This window comes from Lissotriton helveticus, chromosome 1_2 (genome assembly GCF_964261635.1).
Source record: "Lissotriton helveticus chromosome 1_2, aLisHel1.1, whole genome shotgun sequence".
Taxonomy (NCBI): domain Eukaryota; kingdom Metazoa; phylum Chordata; class Amphibia; order Caudata; family Salamandridae; genus Lissotriton; species Lissotriton helveticus.
In genome coordinates, this window is record NC_136058.1 from 453,143,739 (window position 1) to 453,165,686 (window position 21,948).

The 21,948-nt window shown below is 44.4% G+C and overlaps 1 protein-coding gene across 5 annotated transcripts in view; it reads right to left on the reverse strand.

The window, feature by feature from the left end:
- Nucleotides 1–299: 299 nt before the first annotated feature.
- The window catches only part of LOC144807712 (uncharacterized), a 172,669-nt gene continuing 151,020 nt past the window's right edge, over nt 300–21,948 (reverse strand). For all 5 annotated transcript variants that reach the window (XM_078673365.1, XM_078673368.1, XM_078673364.1 and 2 more), the window contains one exon: nt 300–4,698. In XM_078673365.1, the coding sequence (XP_078529491.1) occupies nt 1,742–3,706 (1,965 nt within the window). In that variant the 5' untranslated portion in view covers nt 3,707–4,698 and the 3' untranslated portion in view covers nt 300–1,741. The remainder of the gene's footprint in view (nt 4,699–21,948) is intronic.

Consider the following 21,948-nt stretch of genomic DNA (forward strand, 5'->3'; position numbering starts at 1 on the left):
TGACTGTTGACATTTTCTGCTACATCACAAACTGTTGGAGTTAAATAAAAACTGAAGTCTTGAAGAAACAGCAGTATGTCTCCAGCCAAGTGTCAACATATTTGATGAAAGATAAGAAAGGCATAAGATATGTGCAATCACAATAAACTGGATGAGAAGTAATTTTAAAAGAGAAACATTTTGGAGTGATGGGTTGCAAGGAAAAGCACTGCAAAGGTTCCATGCAAACGTAAGCCCTTTCCCCGTCTTATATGCAGGCAGGACTTTAAGCAAGCTTTGAAGAAAAAAGGAGGTGCTAGTCTGAATTAGAACTCTTTATTATCCATTACAAGCATACAATGAAAAAGGCATATAACGTCATTAACATAAAACTTCAGAGAAAATGGAAAAAACCCCAGAAAATAAAGGTATCTGCTTCTCAAGCCCACCTAACCTTTGTCTCCTCAGGGTACAATACTTTGTATTACATTAGCCAATCTACAAGGCAAAACTGTATACAATATTGCGCTCAGTTAAATGGGTATCACAGCGTGTCTGCCACAGTGGGATCTACTATATACCCGTCTCTGCCACCCTCGCTGCATTCTGTTCGAAGACCTTTTCACAGAAAGTCTGACTCCGTAATTTATTAGATCAAAGGAAAAATCACGACGGAACAACAACTTCAGCCATCAAAAGAAAATGTATAACTACAATTGTTAAAATAGGATATACATCTGAAAAATTTAATTCATTAACAATATGAACGTCTTTTTAAACTGGAAAGCAGATAATAGCATTAAAAAGCGTCACTTGAAAGAAAGATAATATGAAAGCATTAACAAAAATAATGCATTGTTGCTATCTTGCATATATAACACGTGCGTATAGCGCTCTTCAGAACACTCCGAAAGCAGAAAACAAGCAATATATCTTAAAACGATACCTGGGCCTAGAAACACAGTCTGAATTAGAACAGGAGGACTGCAGGTCAAAATAGTCAAAGGTCACGGACCACATGAAAGATAATATCCAATTGATGGGGCGTAATCAGCAATTAATGGAGTGAGAAGCATTCTCTTTATGCTTTTCTACCCAGTTATCAGTAATCCGGATACCTGAGGGGAATTCTACTAGTTTGGGGAAGCACTCTAGTGAAGGTAAGTTGTGGTCACTGTGTAATAAGGCGGTCCACTACAGGACTGAACGTTGACAGCCCCTCACATCCAAAATGGTGGCCAGAAGATGAAGTGGTCCTATCTCTCCAAGCCTTGGAACAGTATGCAGACTGCTTCAGACTGAGTCAGACCCACGCAGATTGCAGAGGGTATCACCTGTAACACAAGGACAATGATCCCTTTCGTTCCTGTAAGGACTTCTGTTTTGCAAAATGCGTGTCCAAGTTTGATGTTGGACTTCGGGTTGGCCCTCAATAACCCATACTGCAGTACATTCTGTACACTGGAATCTTTCGATGTGGTTATGTATTCATCCAGGCCTATTATTGGTAATATTAGTTTAATCTATTTCAATATGGCCCCTCGCTTCCTATTCTTGGAATGTGCAATCTGGGAATGTGTGGTCTTTTCTAAATAAACAGAGTGCTATGGAGAGATTCTTATGTTTACATCAATTGCTTTATATTTATATTTGTGGCTAGTTATAATTTCAGACCTGCAAGACAGACCAGAAATTTTGCTACGATGCTTTAGAATTATTTTATCTCCTCTTTAATCTCATTTGTTGTTGTTTGTGGCAGCTGCTAGTTTTTTTGTACCAAGGCCACCTCATTAGTTGTCGTTTGTGGCAGCTGCTCATTTAGCTTTTCCAGGGCCACCTCAGTTGTAGTTTGTGGAAGCTGCTCATTTATCTTTTCCATGGCCACTTCATTAGTTGTCGTTTGTGGCAGCTGCTCATTTATCTGTTCCATGGCCTCCTCATTTGTTGTTGTTTGTGGCAGCTGCTCATTTATCTTCTCCACAGCCACCTCATTTGTTGTTTGTGGCAGCTGCTCATTTATCTTCTCCAGGGCCACCTCAGTTGTGGTTTGTGGCAGCTGCTCATTTATCTTTTCCAGGGCCACCTCAGTTGTAGTTTGTGGAAGCTGCTCATTTATCTTTTCCAGGGCCACCTCAGTTGTCGTTTGTGGCAGCTGCTCATTTATCTGTTCCATGGCCTCCTCATTTGTTGTTGTTTGTGGCAGCTGCTCATTTATCTTCTCCACAGCCACCTCATTTGTTGTTTGTGGCAGCTGCTCATTTATCTTCCCCACAGCCACCTCATTTGTTGTTTGTGGCAGCTGCTCATTTATCTTCTCCAGGGCCACCTCAGTTGTGGTTTGTGGCAGCTGCTCATTTATCTTCTCCACAGCCACCTCATTTGTTGTTTGTGGCAGCTGCTCATTTATTAGTTTCATAGCCATTTCACTTGTTGCTTGTGGAGTTTGATCATTTATCTGTTCCATTGCCACCTCATTTGTTGTTGTTTGTGGCAGCTGCTCATTTATCTGTTCCATGGCCACCTCATTTATTGTTTGCGGCAGCTGCTCATCTTTCGGTTCAATGGCCACCTCATGTATTGTTTGTGAAAACTGCTCATTTGTCTGTTTTAAGGCCACCTTATTTATGGTTTGCGGCCGCTGCTCATCTTCCTGTTCCATGGCCACCTCATTTATCTGTTTCGAGGCCACCGCATTTATTGTTCGTGGCAGCTGCTCATTTATCTGTTTCGGGGCCACCTTATATAGGGTTTGCGGCAGCTGCTCATTTTCCTGTGCCATGGCCACCCAATGCATTGTTTGCGGCTGCTGCTCATCTTTCTGTTCGAGGGCCACCTTACTCACTGTTTGTGGCATCTGCTCATTTATCTGTTCCAAAGCCACCTGCTCCAAGGTACTGATAAGCCCTGTGTGTGTTTTCTCATGCTTAGTTAGATTTATTTTCTGACTAAAACTTTTCTTGCATTTAAAACATTGAAAAGGCTTATGCCCAGTGTGTGTTCTCTCGTGTTGAGTGAGCCTGGCCTCAAGAACAAAGCATTTCTGGCACTCAGTGCACTGATATGGTTTTTCAACACTGTGGGTTCTCATATGTTGAGTGAGATTGGATTTCTGACTGAAGCTTTTTAGGCATTCCATGCACTGGTACGGTTTTTGCCCAGTGTGAATCCTCTCGTGTTGAGTTAGATTGGCTTTCTGAATGAAGCTTTTCTGGCATACGGAGCACTGATAAGGCTTATGTCCTGTGTGTGTTCTCTCATGTTTAGTGCAATCAGATTTCTGACTGAAGGGTTTGTAACATACAAAGCACTGATAAGGTTTTTGGCCAGAGTGGGTTCTCTCGTGTAGAGTCAGGGTAAATTTGTAACTAAAGGCTTTTTCACATACAGAACATTGAAAGGGTTTTTCTCCAGTATGTGTTCTCTCGTGTTTAGTGAGACTTGCTCTCTGAGTGAAGCTTTTCTGACATTCAGCACACTTATAAGTCTTTTCCCCCTTGTGTGTTTTCTCATGCTGAATGAGTGTAGATTTTAGACTAAAGCATTTCTGGCATTCAGAGCACTGGTAAGGTTTTTCCCCAGTGTGCTTTCTCTTATGTCTCTCAAGGTGGGATTGAAATTTAAAGGTTTTCTTGCAATCAGTGCATTTAAAAGATGGTTTCTTAACACGTTGGGTTTTGCGTTTTTTATGTCCTATCTTGATCTTAATTATTTTCCAGAGTCTTGACATGTTTAGAAAATGTTCAACACTAACCTGTGAAATAATCTACAAGAAGCCTTCTCAACGATTGCATTTAGACCATGATCACCATTTCTTGTGTTTATTATGTTGTTAACCCTATAGGAAGCCGATGTAAGTTGTAACGTTAACTTTCTCTGCGATTTCCTACTGGCTAAAGAAGAGCTTCTATAGTGGGGTTAATGCCTCCACCTTTATGCGGTTTCTCATGCAGCAGCAGGCTTTACTTGTGACTGAAGCTTTCTCATTAAGTTCTTTAGAAATAAAAAAAAAAAACTAAGGTATTTGACTAGGATTTATATGTACAATTTGGATACAGTTTACATACATATAAATTCAGGAGATAAGGACTTGTGAGGTGGCAAGGTCTACAGTAGGGTTAATGAATTCTAAGGTTGGAAGGAACAACTTTAGAGCCTTTGCCGTAATCTGGGAAACAGCTATTTCAATGACGTTCTTATGTCCTGAGACTGTTCCTTCGTCCTTAATCAGTTGAGTGTTCAAACTAACCTCTGTTCACTAATTTTGTAGTGATTGCTTTTGTCTAAGAAAAAGCATCAAGCTCTGCAAAGTATTCTTCTTGTTCCCAACAGAATTCCTAATGTTGCATCAGACAAATCACAAGAGGTTGTTTTATCCAATATGCACCATGAAGTAAATATTGACCTGTCCCCTTTCAGTTTACCGCTGCATTCCATTCACGGCAGGCTATTTAAACCTTAAATGTTTTTCGAAACCACTTTAAAAAAAAAAAAATCTGGTGATTTTACTTTGAAGGTTAAGTGATTTATATTGAAATATATGGAATCAGAAAGTCATTCAGTAGTTTTCTTCGCTCTCAGTTCCTCATCACTCTTGGCTTCTACACATTTCTTCCTTCGTGGAACACCGAGGCAGCTTCACATCTTCAGAATAAACCTTTGTTCTATGAGGAATTTTCTTACTAAACTGACATTTTACTTTTTCTGTCCAGCTTCAGGTACCTGCAGAATTAAAACCAGAGACCGTTACTGAATGTGAATTGGTACAAAAACTTACTATCTGAACTAATTTAATGCAGAGTAATAGTAGTTTGATAGGCAAAGCATACAGGCAAGCAACAAACATTGGTTTAAGAAAATCCCTGGTCAGCTTCTGAGGCCTGGGCTGAACCATGTTGCCAAGTCCCGTAACATGTATCTCAACACCTGAACGCTATACTAAAGGCCATTTACAGCTCATAAAACCTCGGTTTCATCGCAAGGACCCCTCGCCACACTGCATCTCTGGAAATCACTGCCTAATTGTTCCATCTGAATGATAAACAAACCAAAGTAAGCAAACGTAAGTGTGAAATGAACAGGTTTAATACCTGCCTTATCGCAACTTAGCCCCGTTTAAAAGGGCTAGCATCGCAACAAAAGACAGTTCTATTCACAAAGGTAAACTTAATGTTGTAGCTTTACGCTTGTGTAAACGTACTTCTGCACTCAGAATCAAGTCTACAGGAGTATAGATTTGAACTTAAGTTCAAATTTACATGTCTCCAGTTTAGGGGGTAGAGACATCAGGACAGAATTCACAAGTGTTAAGTTACTACTAGTAATTTTTCACACATAAACAGAGAGCTCTACCACAGGGGTGGAGATCTCCCTATAGAAAAGTACAGGCTATGGCGGGGTAGCAACAATGAAAGGGCACACTGCCCTAGTCTCCCCCCAATATATTCATTTAATAGTGGCCTGCGACATGGAAAGGGTGCACTACCCTGGTATAATACAGGACCCTAGGAGCTTAAAGAGCAGGAACTGAAGTCACTTAAAAATTAATTTGTGCAACTAGAAATAGAATGGATCCAAAAAGAAAAGTTTTAACAACAAATTATGAAATCAACATAATGTATGAAGAAAAACAGAACAAGACCACTTTAGAGTAGTACAAAAATTAGGACAATGGAAAAAGAATGAGCAATTGTTAGCCCACAAAAAATGTTTTATACACTCGGGATCACTAATGGCAAACTAACCAAACAAGACCCACGGAGGGAACATGAATCTATTTATTTATTTATTCAGTTTTATATAGCGCGAACCAGATCTTTACAGATATCAGAGCGCTTCACAGAAACAGGGGAGGACGATAGCATGAGGGTGACGCGACATAATATTGGGTGCAATATAAACTTCAGTAGCATGATCGGATAGCAGGCATGTTCTAATAGAATGTCAGTAAACAATCAGATAAGCGAAAATAAAAGACGATACTGAGTCTTACATACAACTACGATAAAAATCAGGAGAACTTATACTATAAGTATCTAAAAGTTACAGGGAGCAAGGGGAAGGGGCCTCTATAAAATGTACTCTATTTTTCTTTGTTACGTGAACTGGTTGAAGTAGACAAAGAATGGCTTCCTCTTTAACAAGGGTTCATGTGGGAAAATTATCGGTAGCCAGAAAACAAAAAGTAGAAACAAAGCATATTAGAGGAAAAATATATTTAAAGGTTAAGCAAAGGAAAATCCCCTGGTCTTGAAAGATTTCCTGTAGAGCACTATGACACTTTGTGTTTTATGTGGTTCCTATGTGACAGAATTATTCAATAACAGCTGTGATACAGTATAATTTGAATTATAAATGAAAGAACCAGTCCTCATGATCGTACTTAAGCCACATAAGGACCAATCACAATGACTGAATTGTTAACCAAGTCCTTTAATAAATGCGAATGCTGAAATCTTAATAAGAGTTTATACTGAAAGAGAAGAAGCTTCTCAATAATCATTAGTAAGCAGGGACCAGTCGGTCATCATTAAAGTAAGAAGACTCAGTGCGACAAAATCTACTTACTGACAACGGCCAGAGTTTAGGATTCCATGGGTAGCAGTTTGTTTAAATACATCTGGGCCATTCCAATATGGGATGATCATTATGGATGTGAAAACACAAAGATTAATGTGTGCAATGTATCTGTATAGCGCATAAGAGCAGATGATTAATGTGTATGAAGTTGAAGATGTTATGATAAAAGCAGACACGATATTTGGCTCATGCAAAACCATGAATTAAAATAAAATAATAATAGGATACTGGACTATTTACAGTGATGAGACTGTTGAATATGGGAGGGACAATTATTTATGGCTTTTTCTACTGTATACCCGCTATCAAAGGCCAGAGTGCTAGTTGTGGATAAATAACAACAAGCATTTGCAATGCAATAGGTCACGCATTAGGAAAGTTTGAGCTATTGGGATTGTAAATGCCAAAGTTTTTATTTATGTTTCTTTTTTTTTTAAATAGCTAAATTAATAGCTTCGTCATTTACAATGCCAATAGTTATAACTTTCGCAAATGTGATACCTATAGCATTTGTAATGCAATATGTTTTGTATTTACAAACCGCGAGAGGACAATAAAAGCTCCGGACCACCGCCTCCTCCCAGGCCTTCAAAAGGGACCTCAAAGTTCTCCTCCTCCAGAGACACCTCCAAAAGTAATTCACGTCCTCTTGCTATTTGTGAGGAAGACTTCCCACTACTGATAATTTCTACTTTCCATGACCATGGAAGTGCCTTCCCAGTGTATGCCTGTGGTTGGAGGGTCTGCCTTTTTGCAGTATTTTCCATGTACTGGTGTTCGGTGCCCTTTTGTAACATGCACACACCACTCTGCCCTTGCAACACACGGCTGCTACCTCTCACATGTCTTTGCCTTTGATACTTGCACAAGTGCCACCTTGCCCATGTAACGCTTGTTCCTGAGCCTGAGTGTCATGGCACCTATTGCAGGACTATACCTCTAATTATACTCTGTTTTCTCTTATAACTGCACACTTGTCACTTTCATTTCCTCTTGTGCACTTTGGACTACCTCATGTATTTTGGTTGCTCACAATTTTTACTCAAGTATTTTGTTTGCTCACGATTGTCACTATTACCTTTACTACCTCATGTATTTTTGGTTGCTCATAGTTTTTACTACCTCATGTATTTTGTTTGCTCACAATTGTCACTATTACCTTATGTAAGTAACGTATGTTTTTGCAACCTGTTCTTTTGTAATGTTTCTCATTATGTTTCATTTCTGTTCCTAATGTGAAGCGCTCTGACGCCTTCGGGTAAAGTCCGCGCTATATAAAAATGCATAAATACATAAATAAATACCGCCTTCGGGTAAAGTCCGCGCTATATAAAAATGCATAAATACATAAATAAATAAATAAATACCGCCTTCGGGTAAAGTCCGCGCTATATAAAAATGCATAAATAAATAAATACCGCAAATCAAACATCCTCGTTACTCTGCCGGCCTGCGACCAGGAAGTCAGGCAGGCCGGCGCGACAACCGGAAACAGGAAGTAGGAGGGCGGGTGCCTACCCCGCCTCCCACGGAAGAGCCGTGATTGTTTGGAGCGCCACCGGAGCAGGCAGGAGCCTACCCTGCGCCCCGGTGCCGAAGGAGGGAAGAAGAGTCCTGCTGCCGGGCCCTGCAGCTGAGGAGAGCCGCCGCACGGGTTGCTGAGCTGCGGCAGCGGGGGGGGGGGGGGGGTGTGTGACTGTGGGGGAGGGGGTGTGTGTGAGCGCGTGTCTGTCTGCGCGCGCATGTGTACGGCGCGGGACGCGACGTGCGCGTTCGCGCACACGAATCCACGAAAGAAAGCTCGTACACCCTCTTGTCCTCCTTCCCCCCAGACTGATCGCTATACGTCTCCAGCTGGACACATGCATCCGCTTGCGGATGCATTGCCAGCGAGACCCAAAAAGGAGGAGCCATACAGACGTGTTCACTCTTCTCTGCTTTTTGAAATCTTTTTTTATTATTGAGATACTAAAGATACTTTTAAAGGATAAAATGTATTCGGACAACATAGTTTAACTAGTAACGGGTTAGGAATTCTCAGTCCCACAAAGAGCGGAGGATTTTTGAGGCTACTGTGTTAGAAGGATTAAACCTTAAGTGTTGTATTTTAATCCTTAATGGCTAGATGTATCACTGAACAGGAGTCCTCGTACTGCTTAGCCAACTAGAGATAGGTCACCAACATTAAACTTCGGTCATGCTACTTATGAAAATTAGACTCCTAGTCAATGGGATCTGCTCAGATCCTGACGTAGGAGGTGTACCGGGCAGGTGTGTCGAATGTCACCATAGCTCTTTGCCATGACAACGGAGCCGCTTACAATGGCAAACCCAGGAAATACAAGGACTGGGATTTGGGGAGGGTCGAATACAGGTTCTCGCTCTTAGTTTATTATGGACTTCACTGTCTGAGGCAATTATTTACACACTCTACCTTTTAACTCTAGTGGAGTACTTTGTCAGGGTCTCACGGCACAAGGTTCAGAAAAAGAAACCTGAACTGCTACAATTATAGATGGATAGGGCAACAAGAGAAAGACATGCCCCTTTTAAGCCTCAAGTACACTAAGTGAAATACTTACGGGTCTATATAACAATGATCGCAGACTTTTCCCCTGGTTATTCTGTTCTGGTCAGTCTCTAGCACTTGGACAAAATATGCTACACAGCTGCTGGAAACCAGTGCTTTGATATTATGGGGTTGCATGTTAGTTTAACACACACTTGGTGAGGGAATTGTTTATCAACCTTACACTTGTGTTCAGACTAAACTCCAGACAGAGAACGCAGAAAGCAGACAGGTCTCATGTGAAAGGCACAAACATAGACTTGCAAAATGATGTAATGTAGTAACGTGCGCAAAAGCAGCATCATGGCATCAGTGCTCATGCTAACTTAGCAATGTCGATAATGACCCCAACGGCCAGACAAGGGGGATGACCTAAAGCTCTCTCTCAAAGTCGCTGACATGCAAGGGAAATGCAAACAGTGCCAAATCAGCCCTGAATTCATTTCTGCTTGACTGAAACGGAGTGGTGAATTCAGACACAGGCCCACAGTGAACGGATGACCAAAGGCAATTATTACTCTGTAAAGGATCATCTTCATGGAAGACTGGTCAGATCAAGGACCTCTCTTTGGGCCACTTCTACAGTTTGTTGAGAACAGGCATTGCCATGACCAGTCATCCCTACACAACAATTCTAATGCGTGGCCTGCCCTCTTAATACCCTAGTTGGAAATGTATTTGCCCCTCTAGAGGCATTGGAAAACAATGAAACACCATTACGATCATATTACAAAGGGAAATATGTTGGGGGGAGGGAGTACTGCACCAATGTAGAAGGGATAACTCTTGCATGCTTACTGCATGCTAAATAATGTCACAGGTCTTCAGTCACAGAATAGTGTTAAGAGAGTTTCTTTGAAAGTAGTGAGTATCAACTTCAAATCGATTCACCCAGATTGGCCAACTTTGATCAAGCAAAGGGACTTGATCTGTTTTTAGTGAAGGTTTTCTTTCTCAGCACATAAGTTATAGATTCAAATTCGGGCAGAGGCATGGGTGGGCTGGCTTTTTGTATTACAGTTAAATTGGCTTTACTGGTTTTCTGGCATATACTGGACTTGCTTGAAAGGTACGGGCTACAACAAGAACATATCGGTTAACTTATAGAACAGCAATTTCAATCACAATAACAGCTTATAAAACCACTGGGAAGGCCTTATTCAAAGCGGCTGCAAGCATCTAGCATGATTGGTCTCTATTATGGATTTTTTTTTAGCATATTTGAATCTGAATGAACGCATTTTCAACATAGGAGACCCTGGTGTGTTAAAGTACATTCTCAGTTTTAAGATGTATGTCAATTATAACTTTATTTTGGTCTATTTAGACCATAAAAGTACATAAAAAGAATTATAACACATCGATATCAAGATCATAGCGATTATATAACTTTGACAGTGGTGGGCGGAGGGCGTCATGATTTACCCAAATTCATCGTCTATTTATAATTAAAAAAAGTTAGTTTCTAATACAATAAATAGAATTTAAAATATTTAAAATTAAAAAAAGCTAACTTCATTAACAAGCATTTACAATGCAATGGTCTCGGCATTGTTAAAGTTAGAGCTATTGGCATTGCTCATGACATTTTTATTTATGTTTTAAAACATAAATAAATGGCATTGTCATTTACAATGCCAACAGCTTAATTGCTCGCAAATGCGAGACCTATTGCATTTGCACCCGCACAAAGCCACCCACACGCACAGAGCCACCCACACACACACACAGAGCCACCCACGCACAGAGCCACCCACACACGTACACAGAGCCACCCACACACACACACAGAGCCACCCACACACACACACAGAGCCACCCACACACACACACAGAGCCACACACACACACAGAGCCACCCACACACACACACAGAGCCACCCACACACACACACAGAGCCACCCACACGCACACAGAGCCACCCACACGCACACAGAGCCACCCACACGCACACAGAGCCACCCACACGCACACAGAGCCACCCACACACACACACAGAGCCACCCACACACACACACAGAGCCACCCACACACACAGAGCCACCCACACACACAGCCACCCAGACACACAGCCACACACACAAACACACAGAGCCATCCACACACAGCCACCCACACACGGCCACCCACCCACACACACACAGCCACCCACCCACACACACACAGCCACCCACCCACGCACACACACAGCCACCCACGCACACACACAGCCACCCACGCACACACACAGCCACCCACGCACACACACAGCCACCCACGCACACACACAGCCACCCACCCACACACACAGCCACCCACGCACACACACAGCCGCACACACACACACACAGCCACCCACACACACACACACAGCCACCCACACACACACACAGCCACCCACACACACACACAGCCACCCACACACACAGCCACCCACACACACAGCCACCCACACACACACACACAGCCACCCACACACACAGCCACACACACACAGCCACCCACACACACACACAGCCACCCACACACACACACAGCCACCCACACACATACAGCTGACTAATTCAACAACTTAGAGGCAGGTTTATCGCCTGCACATTATTGCCTTAACTCAGCAATACTCCTTCCGATGTCAGTAAAATAAGTACCATTGAGTTTAGTGACAATAACACTATACTACGACTGTTAATAATATTTTATGAATTGTATGTGTTACTGCAGAACACGGAGACCTCAGATGCAACAACGGACGACGTAAACAATGTTGTTAACAACGAAGTTATGGATAATTTACAAAAGGGAAAGTATGTACCATTGTTTAGTGCTCTATAGGAAATCAGACGTCAAAGAAGCAGACTTAGGATCCTGTGGGCACTAATCAATGCCCTGAACAAATGATCTGTCACAGGACTACTACACACAATAAATAATGTAAACATTGATGAAAATATTGCATGCCCCAAATCTTTGGCAAATCAACAACAAGCACAACCAACGAGGGTGGGTGGGTGGTGGTGGTGGTGGTTGGGGGGGGGCGGGGTCAGGACAGCAAGCACAACCAACGAGGGTGGGGGGGGGGTCAGAACAGCAAGCACAACCAACAAGGGTGGGGGGTCAGGACAGCAAGCACAACCAACGGGGGTGGGGGGGTACAGAGGCACAAAAACCAGATCGGGGGCAGGGGAGCAGAGAGGCCTATCTATGTATGTATCTATGTATAGAACTGCAGGTCGGACCTTCTGTTACAGCAGCGCAAGCTTCCCTGAAAAATCCATGCCCATCATGTCCAGCGGAGGAACTGTCGGAGTTTAGACTCCCTGACCATTTGGTACTTGGCAACTCTGCTAAAATTGACAACTAGCTGTCTGAATGTCAATACATTTTGTTCTCTTCGCACCCAGGTTCAGTTTCGATCTGGCGACCCTTAGGTGAAAGGTTCTGTGACCCTGAACAGATCTGCTGAGGACTGTTTTCGGACCAGGCTCTAAACCGTATTCAATGCCGGGGCTGGCTGAGTTACTGTTCAGCTAGTCAAAGCATTTTTTAACCGGAACGAAACCGCCAAAAGGCCATTGGGATTTCCAGTTCATCTGCTATAAATCCGTGGAAGGGACCTTCAACACTAAATATGACCGGGAACCCCAAAGAACGCTAAGCCGGACTGACACAGGCCTAGCTGTGGTGGTCACCGTTCTGAGGAGTGGCTGCGGGAAATGGACGGCGGGTACACAGCTGAATCATTCTTTTCAAAATGTCGAGAGGAATCCCTTGATCGGGCCTTGCCCATCTCGTTTAAGTGAATCCCCCTCCCCCTCCGGCGCCCACCCACCACTGCATATTCTAGTCACACTCTGCCGTCTGCCTTCGCCCTCACTGCGACCCCAGCGCCTACTCTCACAATAGATCTCTAGTAGGCACATACCCTCGCCAGTCAACCTCGCTCACTTTAGTGAAACCACACTTATGATCACCGCAGTGCCTCACACTTGTGAATGCCGCTCAACTCCCATCCCCCAATCTGCACCAGGCATGCGTCTCTGTCGGGCCTCCCAGATCACTCTACCTCGCAGAGGCACTATAATTCACTATTTCCCTACGAGGCGTCAAGGCGCTTCACCTGACGCGCCTCCCCGCACTGCAACAAAATCTACCTTGAGTTTTAGTAACATTCCATGTTTTAAAGCGCAGAGTTTTACACTTCTGGTTCTTATTATGACTGAATAAAGTTTAGTGATATGAGGTGCAGAGCTCCGGGCAGCCCCAGCCAATTCGAGGCTAACCCCACTGCCCGATTGTGAAACACGACGAACGATGGTGCACCACCCTCTGCAAACGTTCAAGGAGGAATGACAGCATTTTCACCTTTCATGCCATGACATATTTGCATGAATGTCTGTCCCACCCGACATTAAGAATAAAGTGACGTTTGTCCGAGCTGCACTTTACTGTACCTCAGGTGTGCACACCCATCGCCTGGCAGCATTAGCGGGTCGGGTAGCTCAGCGGGTCGAATATGCACGATCACGGAGAACGAAGACTCCGCTTTACATTTTTGGGAGATAAAAACAAACACTGGCAAGGCCAATGGGTTTGGTGCCGCCCGATAACCGGGGCCGCTCTAGAACCACTGCTGAGCCCCCTCGTCGTTCCCGCGCTGCTCGAGGCGGCGGCTCCCTTCACTGGCTGCGGGGTGGCTCTCCCTTTACTCTGGGAGCCTCGCGGCTGGACTTCTATCTCTCCTCTCACTCCCCGGAGCTCTCCCAAGCTCTTGGGAGCCCTTGGGGGGAGGGAGTTTGCTGCGGCAGTATCTCTCCGGACACGGCAGCTTCCAGAGGAGGCGGGGTGGGCTCGCAGCCTCTTCCTGTGGTCCCGCAGTCCCGCCCTCGGCCTGCCTTACTTCCAGTCCGGGCGCTGTGCGGCGGGGACAATCTCGGGCAAACTAGATAACAAAAAAATGCTGCTTACCTGCTCACAAATCAGTAAATCCATCCGGCAACAAAAAAAGGATTAATGGTGAATTAGTATGGTGAAATATGAAAGTAATTTGAGTGGTGGATATTAGGCAGTTATTTTGAGTGAGAAGGATAGCGGAGGGATACAAGGGGAAGAAAGGTTTGCATTCATATAGTACCTGTTACCCCTGATGGGTGTTGAAGCGCTTTTCTGGGGAATTGCATGCTACTCTGGAACCCATATAGGATTAGTGTTAATAGTATAGTGAAATATGAAGAAATTTGAGTGGTGGATATGTTATTCAGTTATTTGGATAGAGACGGGTAGGTGGCGGGATAGAAGAGGAATGTATTTTTATAGCGCTTGCTACCCCTGATGGGGTTTTGAAGCGCTTCTTTTGGCAAGTAGCACGAAACTCCAGCACCCATAAGGATTAGTGTTGAATTAGTATGGTGTAAGATGAACATTGGGGCCAACTTAACATGTAGGGAGATGGTGCCCATCTGCCACTGTTTATGAATACAAACTGATCCTTTAGGAATAATAAGTCCAGAGGCAGGAAACCTGATCAGCCTCCCCTGAAGGAGTAAGGAACCGCCGGATAAAATCTTTGCTGCTGCAACTTGAAAAAAGTAGATAGGCTGTCAGGCCTCTAGAGAATCTAGATTCCTTTGAGGAGATTTCAATGATGGTGACTGTCTCCTTGCTGCAAACAAAGAGTTGGGAAAAAGAGAAGTTATTGAGCTAGCCACAAATGGAGTGCAACCTTTCCAATTTCCTTCACTTCCCAGAAATACAATGTCTCAACCGGAGTATGTCTGACCCATCAAATCCCACGCGAGGCAGTGTGCAGCTTGCAGAGACTGGTATGGTACCACCTTGAAGTGGCAACATCACTATGAGACCTCTGTGCATCCCCTTGCCTAATCCCAGATGTCTGAGATCAGGACAGGCAAGGTGCCAACACTGTCCTGAGACTGGCCAACCTCCCCTGTGGCACCAACGTGACTGAGAACGGCGGTGTCCTGCCAATAGACAGAACCCATGTGCATCATCAAGAAACTAAGATTTTTATGCTACGGAGTCTGGTGTATCTGTTTAAGCCAAGAGACTGCACTTTAACTACTTTTCCAATTGTAATCCTGATTGCGAGTAATCCAACAGTGCAAAGGTTAATGTACATTGCTTGCTGGCCCTTATTCAAAACCAATTCGATTTCGGCTTTGTGATCAATTTTACAATATGTTATTTCCTTGCCACTAGAGACAGGTGGCCAAATAACCAGCGCTAACACCTCAGTTATCATGGCTAGAAAAGCTAAACAATTAAGGCGTTTAAAAGTGAAAACCAAAAGAGCTTAGCATTTATGATTCCTAAGAAAATTCTAAACATTATTTGTCAAATAAAATGGAAGTAAAATTTGATAGGGAGGACTCAAACACTAAAAAAGCAGTTTGAGGTTGAAAGGGGATTGAAGACTTCTCGGTCTGCTGATTTTCCATGAAGGGTCACTTCATGGACAGCGTGGTTATATCGGACAACAGCGCCTTGGGCAAAACTAAATTTGGCGCTCAACCGGATCCTCCTCCCCAACCCTTTCCCTAACTCCGCCTCCCATTGGTGATGCTGGTGGAGGCCCGTTAGTGCTCCCTGGTCAGTCCTGGCTCAACACCTCAGCCCAGTGAACAGCCTGTTAGTACACGTTTGTCCCTTGTCACCTCACCTTAATTACCTATTCAGTTGCTAAACTGAAGGGAGAGTCCATGTTAGGGGGTGAGGGAGAATGAGGTGAGGGAGAATGATGGGGGAAAAGGTAATTGGAAGAAGGGTATCATTAGAGCCATCGAAGTAAGGATAGCGGCCATCTTAGTGAGGGCTCGCTCTGCACGGCGCTCGGCAGACAGCATAAATTCATACGGCTATGGCTCCGCGCAGCGGACGCGCATTGCGGGCACGCCGATCGCGCGCCGGAGTCAAGCCAGAGTCCTGCCCGTCTGCGCCCGTCCGCGAACGACCGGGACGCGGGGCAGGACTCCAGGACTCTATAAACTCGCTATCAGGCACAGCACGGCCAATGGACAACCACAAGATCCACTACTCCAAAGCGGCCCTACTTAATCTTGGTAAGAAGCCTAATCAGTTCTGCCTTCATACCATAGAACCTGAGGAAGTGCCCAGGTCCTGCATTATATGTAATACTATACTCCCTTCCCCTAATGGTACCTCAGAACCAACAGTTACACGTAAGAGGTCATTGCTGAACTGCAGGTCTATGGTAAAGCATAAAATGGAAATCCATGATTTGTTGGAAAACAACGCTTTTGACACTATGTTTCTCACAGAAACATGGTTGGAAGAAGCCTCGCTCCCAGACATCTTAGAAGCCATACCCAATAACTATACTCTCCTCAGACTAGATAGGCAGAAACACCAACGTGGGGGGGGACTGGCACTCATTTTTCAAAAAAATTTGGAATGTACGCTTACTAATCTGGCCATCCCCAATAGTGAATGTGGATTCTTTTCTATTAAATTGGATTCCACTACCACTATCACTGGCTTACTTATTTACCGACCACCTGGCCCCACAGGACTTTTCTGTAATCATCTCATAGAAGTTGCCACCCAGCTTGCAATAAGACATAAAAATCTTATGATTTTGGGAGATTTAAATCTTCATTTTGAAGACCACAACGCTAAAGAAGCGTGCTCATTAAAAACCGCACTTAGCTCATTAGGCTTAAGACTCATGGCACCTAACCCTACCCACCTACATGGGCACCTACTTGACCCGATTTTTGTAAATTGGGAGGGAATTGCTGCCCCTTTTCCCCCGACCCCGTTATTGTGGTCCGACCACTTCCTGGTAACTTGTGAGATTTTAATCAGTCAAAATAAAAGCCCGCCTATCAAAGTCCACTCGCTGAAGCGCCGTAACTGGAAAAAGTTCACTCCGGCTCAGTTTAAAAGCTTCCTAGATGAGCATCCCCTTACCAGAGGGACCTCACTTCAAGAGGTATGGAACAACTACGAGCAATGGTTAGAGAATGCTCTAGATAAAATAGCCCCCTGGACTACTAAACCCCCTACCAGGAGTGCTAAATCTGAGCCCTGGTTTTCGGAAAAACTCCGACTTGCAAAAGCCCACTGTAAATCAATTGAGCGCAGTTGGAGAAAGAGCTATGCACCAGACCTCAAAGTGAAGTATAGAACCGAACTAAAAATATACCAAAAAATGGTTAGAGAAGAAAAAAGTATCTTTTTCAACACTAGAATTGAGGAAGCTGCCCACCCTACAAAGGAATTATTCCGTATTTATAAAGAACTGACCAGCTCGTCCCGTCTAGAGACTCTGGATACCTATTCCACGGAAATATGCGAACAAATCGCTGATTTTTTTGTGGAAAAGGTGGAGAAGATCCATGCTACCTTCTCCAAAACCCCTGATGTAAGGGATAACGTAGACATAATAACTCCCGCCACTCAAAATCCGACATTATCTATGTTTACCATTCCAGATAAAAAGGATCTACTTAATATTATTAAAAGTATACATTCTGGATCCCCCAGGGATGTATGTCCATACGATAAAAGTAAGGACATCATGGAAAACACTCTTATTGACCACATCAGCCATATGATCTCTTTATCCTTCCAGGAATGTTTTGTCCCGGAAGCCTGGAAATTAGCGCAAGTGATACCGTTAAAAAAAAAAACAAACATTCCCATTTCAAAGTTTAATAACCTAAGACCCATATCACTTCTTCCATACTGCGCCAAAATTATAGAAAAAGTTGTTAATAAACAACTCATGGATTTTGTAGAAAAAGAGAACTTACTCCATCCCTCTCAATCAGGATTCAGGCCAGGATATTCCACTGAGTCGGCAGTTCTGTATTCCACGGAATGTATCCGAATGATGGTGGATGAGGGCGAGACTGCAGCACTGGTCATGCTGGACCTCAGTGCAGCATTTGATACTGTGCTGCACTCTAAGCTGCTATCTCGCCTATCAAAATTAGGAGTGAATGGTCCAGCACTCGACTGGCTTAGATCTTTCCTTACCATGAGATCATTCCAACTACACTGCCCACCCTTCAGGTCATCTTCCCGCAGTGTCAGCCATGGGGTTCCACAGGGCTCTAGTTTGAGCCCTACTTTGTTTAACATCTATATGGAACCCCTGGCTGACATAGTAAGGAATTTTGGGGTGGGCATTGTTAGTTATGCTGATGATACTCAACTCATGTTTAAAATTACACCGGGCTGTAAGGAAAATGCCGCAAATTTTTCAAATTGCATGTCGGCAGTAGCCACTTGGATGGACGATAACTGTCTGCGCCTTAATGGAGAGAAGACAGAGGTATTGGTGGTGGGGAAAGAAACATCTGTGTGGTCTGATGCGTGGTGGCCCTGTGAACTGGGAAATCTCCCCACCCCTGCTAAAGTGGTAAAGAATTTGGGGGTCATGATAGACTCTGACCTGTCGGGCAAAACCCATGTGAATAAAACTATAGGAAAGTGCACTGGCATACTTAAAACTCTCCGAAAAATCATTGACTTGATTCCTATAGGAGCAAGAAAAACCATAGTTCACGCCTTAATAACGCCACATTTGGACTATGGTAATGCCCTTTTAATAGGTCTCAATCTCAAAGGCCTTCACCAGCTCCAATGCATTCAAAATACGGCGGCTCGTCTGGTGTTAGGTCTCCCGAGAAAAACTTCTATTAAATCTGCCCTAACCAAACTGCACTGGCTTCCTATCAAGGAAAGAATTATTTTTAAAAATCTCTGCTATGCCCATAGGATAGCCCATAACAAAGGCCCCCTGTACCTAGGTAGTCTTCTGACTATACACCGACCGATGAGAGCTCTAAGGTCATCTGGTGCAATGCAATTTAAAATCCCCCGCATTAAAAAAGCTAAAATGGGTGGTAAATCCTTCCGATTTTTAGCTGCTAAGCACTGGAATGATCTCCCCCTTCAATTGCGGATGGAACCGTCCGAAAGAATTTTCAGGGCAAAACTCAAAACGCTCCTCTTCCCTAAATAGTTAGCTGATATGACTCTTTCTCTAGTATCTCTGGGTCCACCTTTTGGATGATTTATAAGCAGTTAGCGCGGGGACGCACAGTTTGTGCAGCCAGGCGCTTTATAAGTGTTTTTATTATTATTATTATTAAGGATAACGAAAGTATAGGGCTTGCACTCCAGAGTTAATGAACAGAAAGGCAGCCTAGAATGAAAACATTGATGGAAGCTCGGGAGGTGATCCATGTGTGCACCTCTCTAATTGCAGGTGCCCTGTGCCCTGCTCACCCATGCCGAAAATCCGGCCCGACAGGAAAGTATATTGGAACCAACCAGTGGTGGTGAAGCTCCTCTGGTGCCCTGTGAGTCCAAGATTCCTATTTCTGGTGGGAATTTCAAATGACATTCTCTCATGATCTACTATTAAAGTTGCAAATGTTTGACGGTGCATCTGAAGGGGGTTCATCGACCCTACTCAAGGCTAGCCAGGCAGAAGAGGGCCCATGAGGGGAATACTTGGCCTCTCCTTGGTGCATGGGAGTAGGCTCAAACAACCTCACTACTCAACACTGCTCTGTTTTAATCCTTGTCTTCTGCATCTGCTCCTCCTCCTCCTCCTCCTCCTCCCATCTTTTGCTGATCTTTATTGTGGTCATAGTTTTTGGACCAGGGGTAGGAAAACAACCCCAACGATGGTCAGTCACTAAAGCCCTCACCCAACAAACACACACACTCTGGGTCCTTTCATTCAACAGACACCCTCTTTAGCAGGTAGAGGAGGCCCAGTCCTAGGCCGAAATCTTACAGCTTGATCCCAGGTTGGGGCAGCACCAATATTCAGGAAGACCAGCCTGTTGCATGAAGGTCTGTTGTGCTGTCAATTTTTAAACTGCTGTTCCTATGCAACTAGTAATTATTCAGCTTCAGGAGGAACGGGACAGGCGTCCATCTTCACTGACCATTGAAGCCGGCTTTAAACACTGGGCAGTCGGCCAGCCACACGCAAAGTCAGTTTTGTAAACTTCATTCTGAGTGAATTTTGTTTAAACTTGCTCAAGGTGCGATGCCAAGCAAGGACCCTGGTAAACAATTCAGTATTTTGTTGAGATCCAGGTTGCGGACAGCACCGACCATTTAAGGAGGATCATATGCCATTAACTGTTAACAATTAGATATATTTGCACTCGTGAGGAGATAAGTCCTTGTGTTGTGCATAAACTCACAGACAGGTGAGCCAAAGGGATCCTGGACCCCATGATTTGAAGGTCTCCTCCCGTAGTATCAGGTTCTACCATCATGCACAGATGAGCACGAGATGGGAAGGGTACCCAATACGACTGAAATTATCAGAGTTAGAGTCCTGTCCACTAAAGTGTCAAAAATATGTTCAGAAAACATTGCCATCCCCTTCTAGGCTTCTCTCTTGAAATAGCGCCCAGTCCTGGCTGGTTCTGGATGTATGGCAGTTATGTTACACATCTTAAGAGAGGGATTAACAGAAGGCTCAGAGACACAACAACATACTCGTCGGCTGGGAATCACAGACATTTAGAGTACGTGTTTAAGCCACGAACCTATGATGCCCCCCACTTAAATACCTTCACGAGGTTCATAAATACGATCACATGTCTGAAACGGGAACGGTACCAAAGAGCCCTCCTTTTAAAGGGCTGGGGTAGATAATTGTGTCTCGCGAACCCCTTCACGACACTCTCGAAACCCCTATCTCCCCACACCAACCTCCCCGGTAACTTCCTCCCCCCCCCTTTTCACCGGAAGTTCTCCTCTATCTCAGTCACGCTTGTGTCCTTCTCCACGGCCAAATTGTTGGGCTTGCGGTTTTTGTTCAGCTCCCCAATGCCCCCCCAGTAGAAAGCCGGTGCAGGTGTCCTCGTCCCCGATCACAGCAATCAGCTTTCCACGACCCGCCATGGCCGCTCCTGGGGTCTGTTCTCACACACGGCTGGTCGGCTTCAGACGTGAGCGGAGGGTGCAGTGAATGGCTTTTCTAGGCACTTTGAAAAGTTTGGGTGCTATAAAGCCGGACGTTCACATGAGCAGAGGGTGCAATGAATGGTTAGTTGTTGGGATCTAGGCTAAAAGTTGGAGAACGCTAGCTTTTCTAGGCACTATGAAACGTTCGGGCGTTGTAAGGCCGGACGTTCGCATCAGCAGAGGGTGCAGTGAATGTCTTCTCTAGGCACTTTGAAAAGTTTGAGCCCTGTAAGATCAGACGTGAGCAGAGGGTGCAGTGGTTAGTTAAATTCAAGGGTGCAAGATTAAACGCCAGCCGTTCTAGGCAGTTTGAAACAAGTAATGTTTTTTGTTTATAAATAGCATTGACAATCAGATGCCAGAACCACATTCCTTATATGTAATTACCTGTAAACAGCTCGGTGATTGCAGTTTCCGTTACATATAGTTTGCTACCAGATAATCAGATGTCTGTGTGAGAGCCGAGAAAAGACACGAGTGGAAGAGAAAGAAAGAACCATTCTTCACTGCCCTCTCAGGCAGCTTCAGAATTCTGAGAGAAACCTCTAATGCCCGCAGTCTATTTCAGAAGCATCAGACCAGCAGTTCTGCCCTGGACAGTTGGACAGGACAGTACCATCTAGTCATGGAACTTATAATCGCTGCTGAATATGCGCCGTTGGTTGCAGCATTTATTTTTCCCCACAGGACTTTCACCCAGAGCAAACAAAAGCAGAAACAGAGAGTTAGTGAGGGTCGGGAAGGGGCAGACAGGGTAGCTGGGGAGACCCCCGCCCCACCATGAGTACTCGCTGTAGGGGTTGGTGCTGCCTTGGCCCAGCTCCGGGGAGTAGCGCTTCCACCGGGACCCCCCGCAGGACAT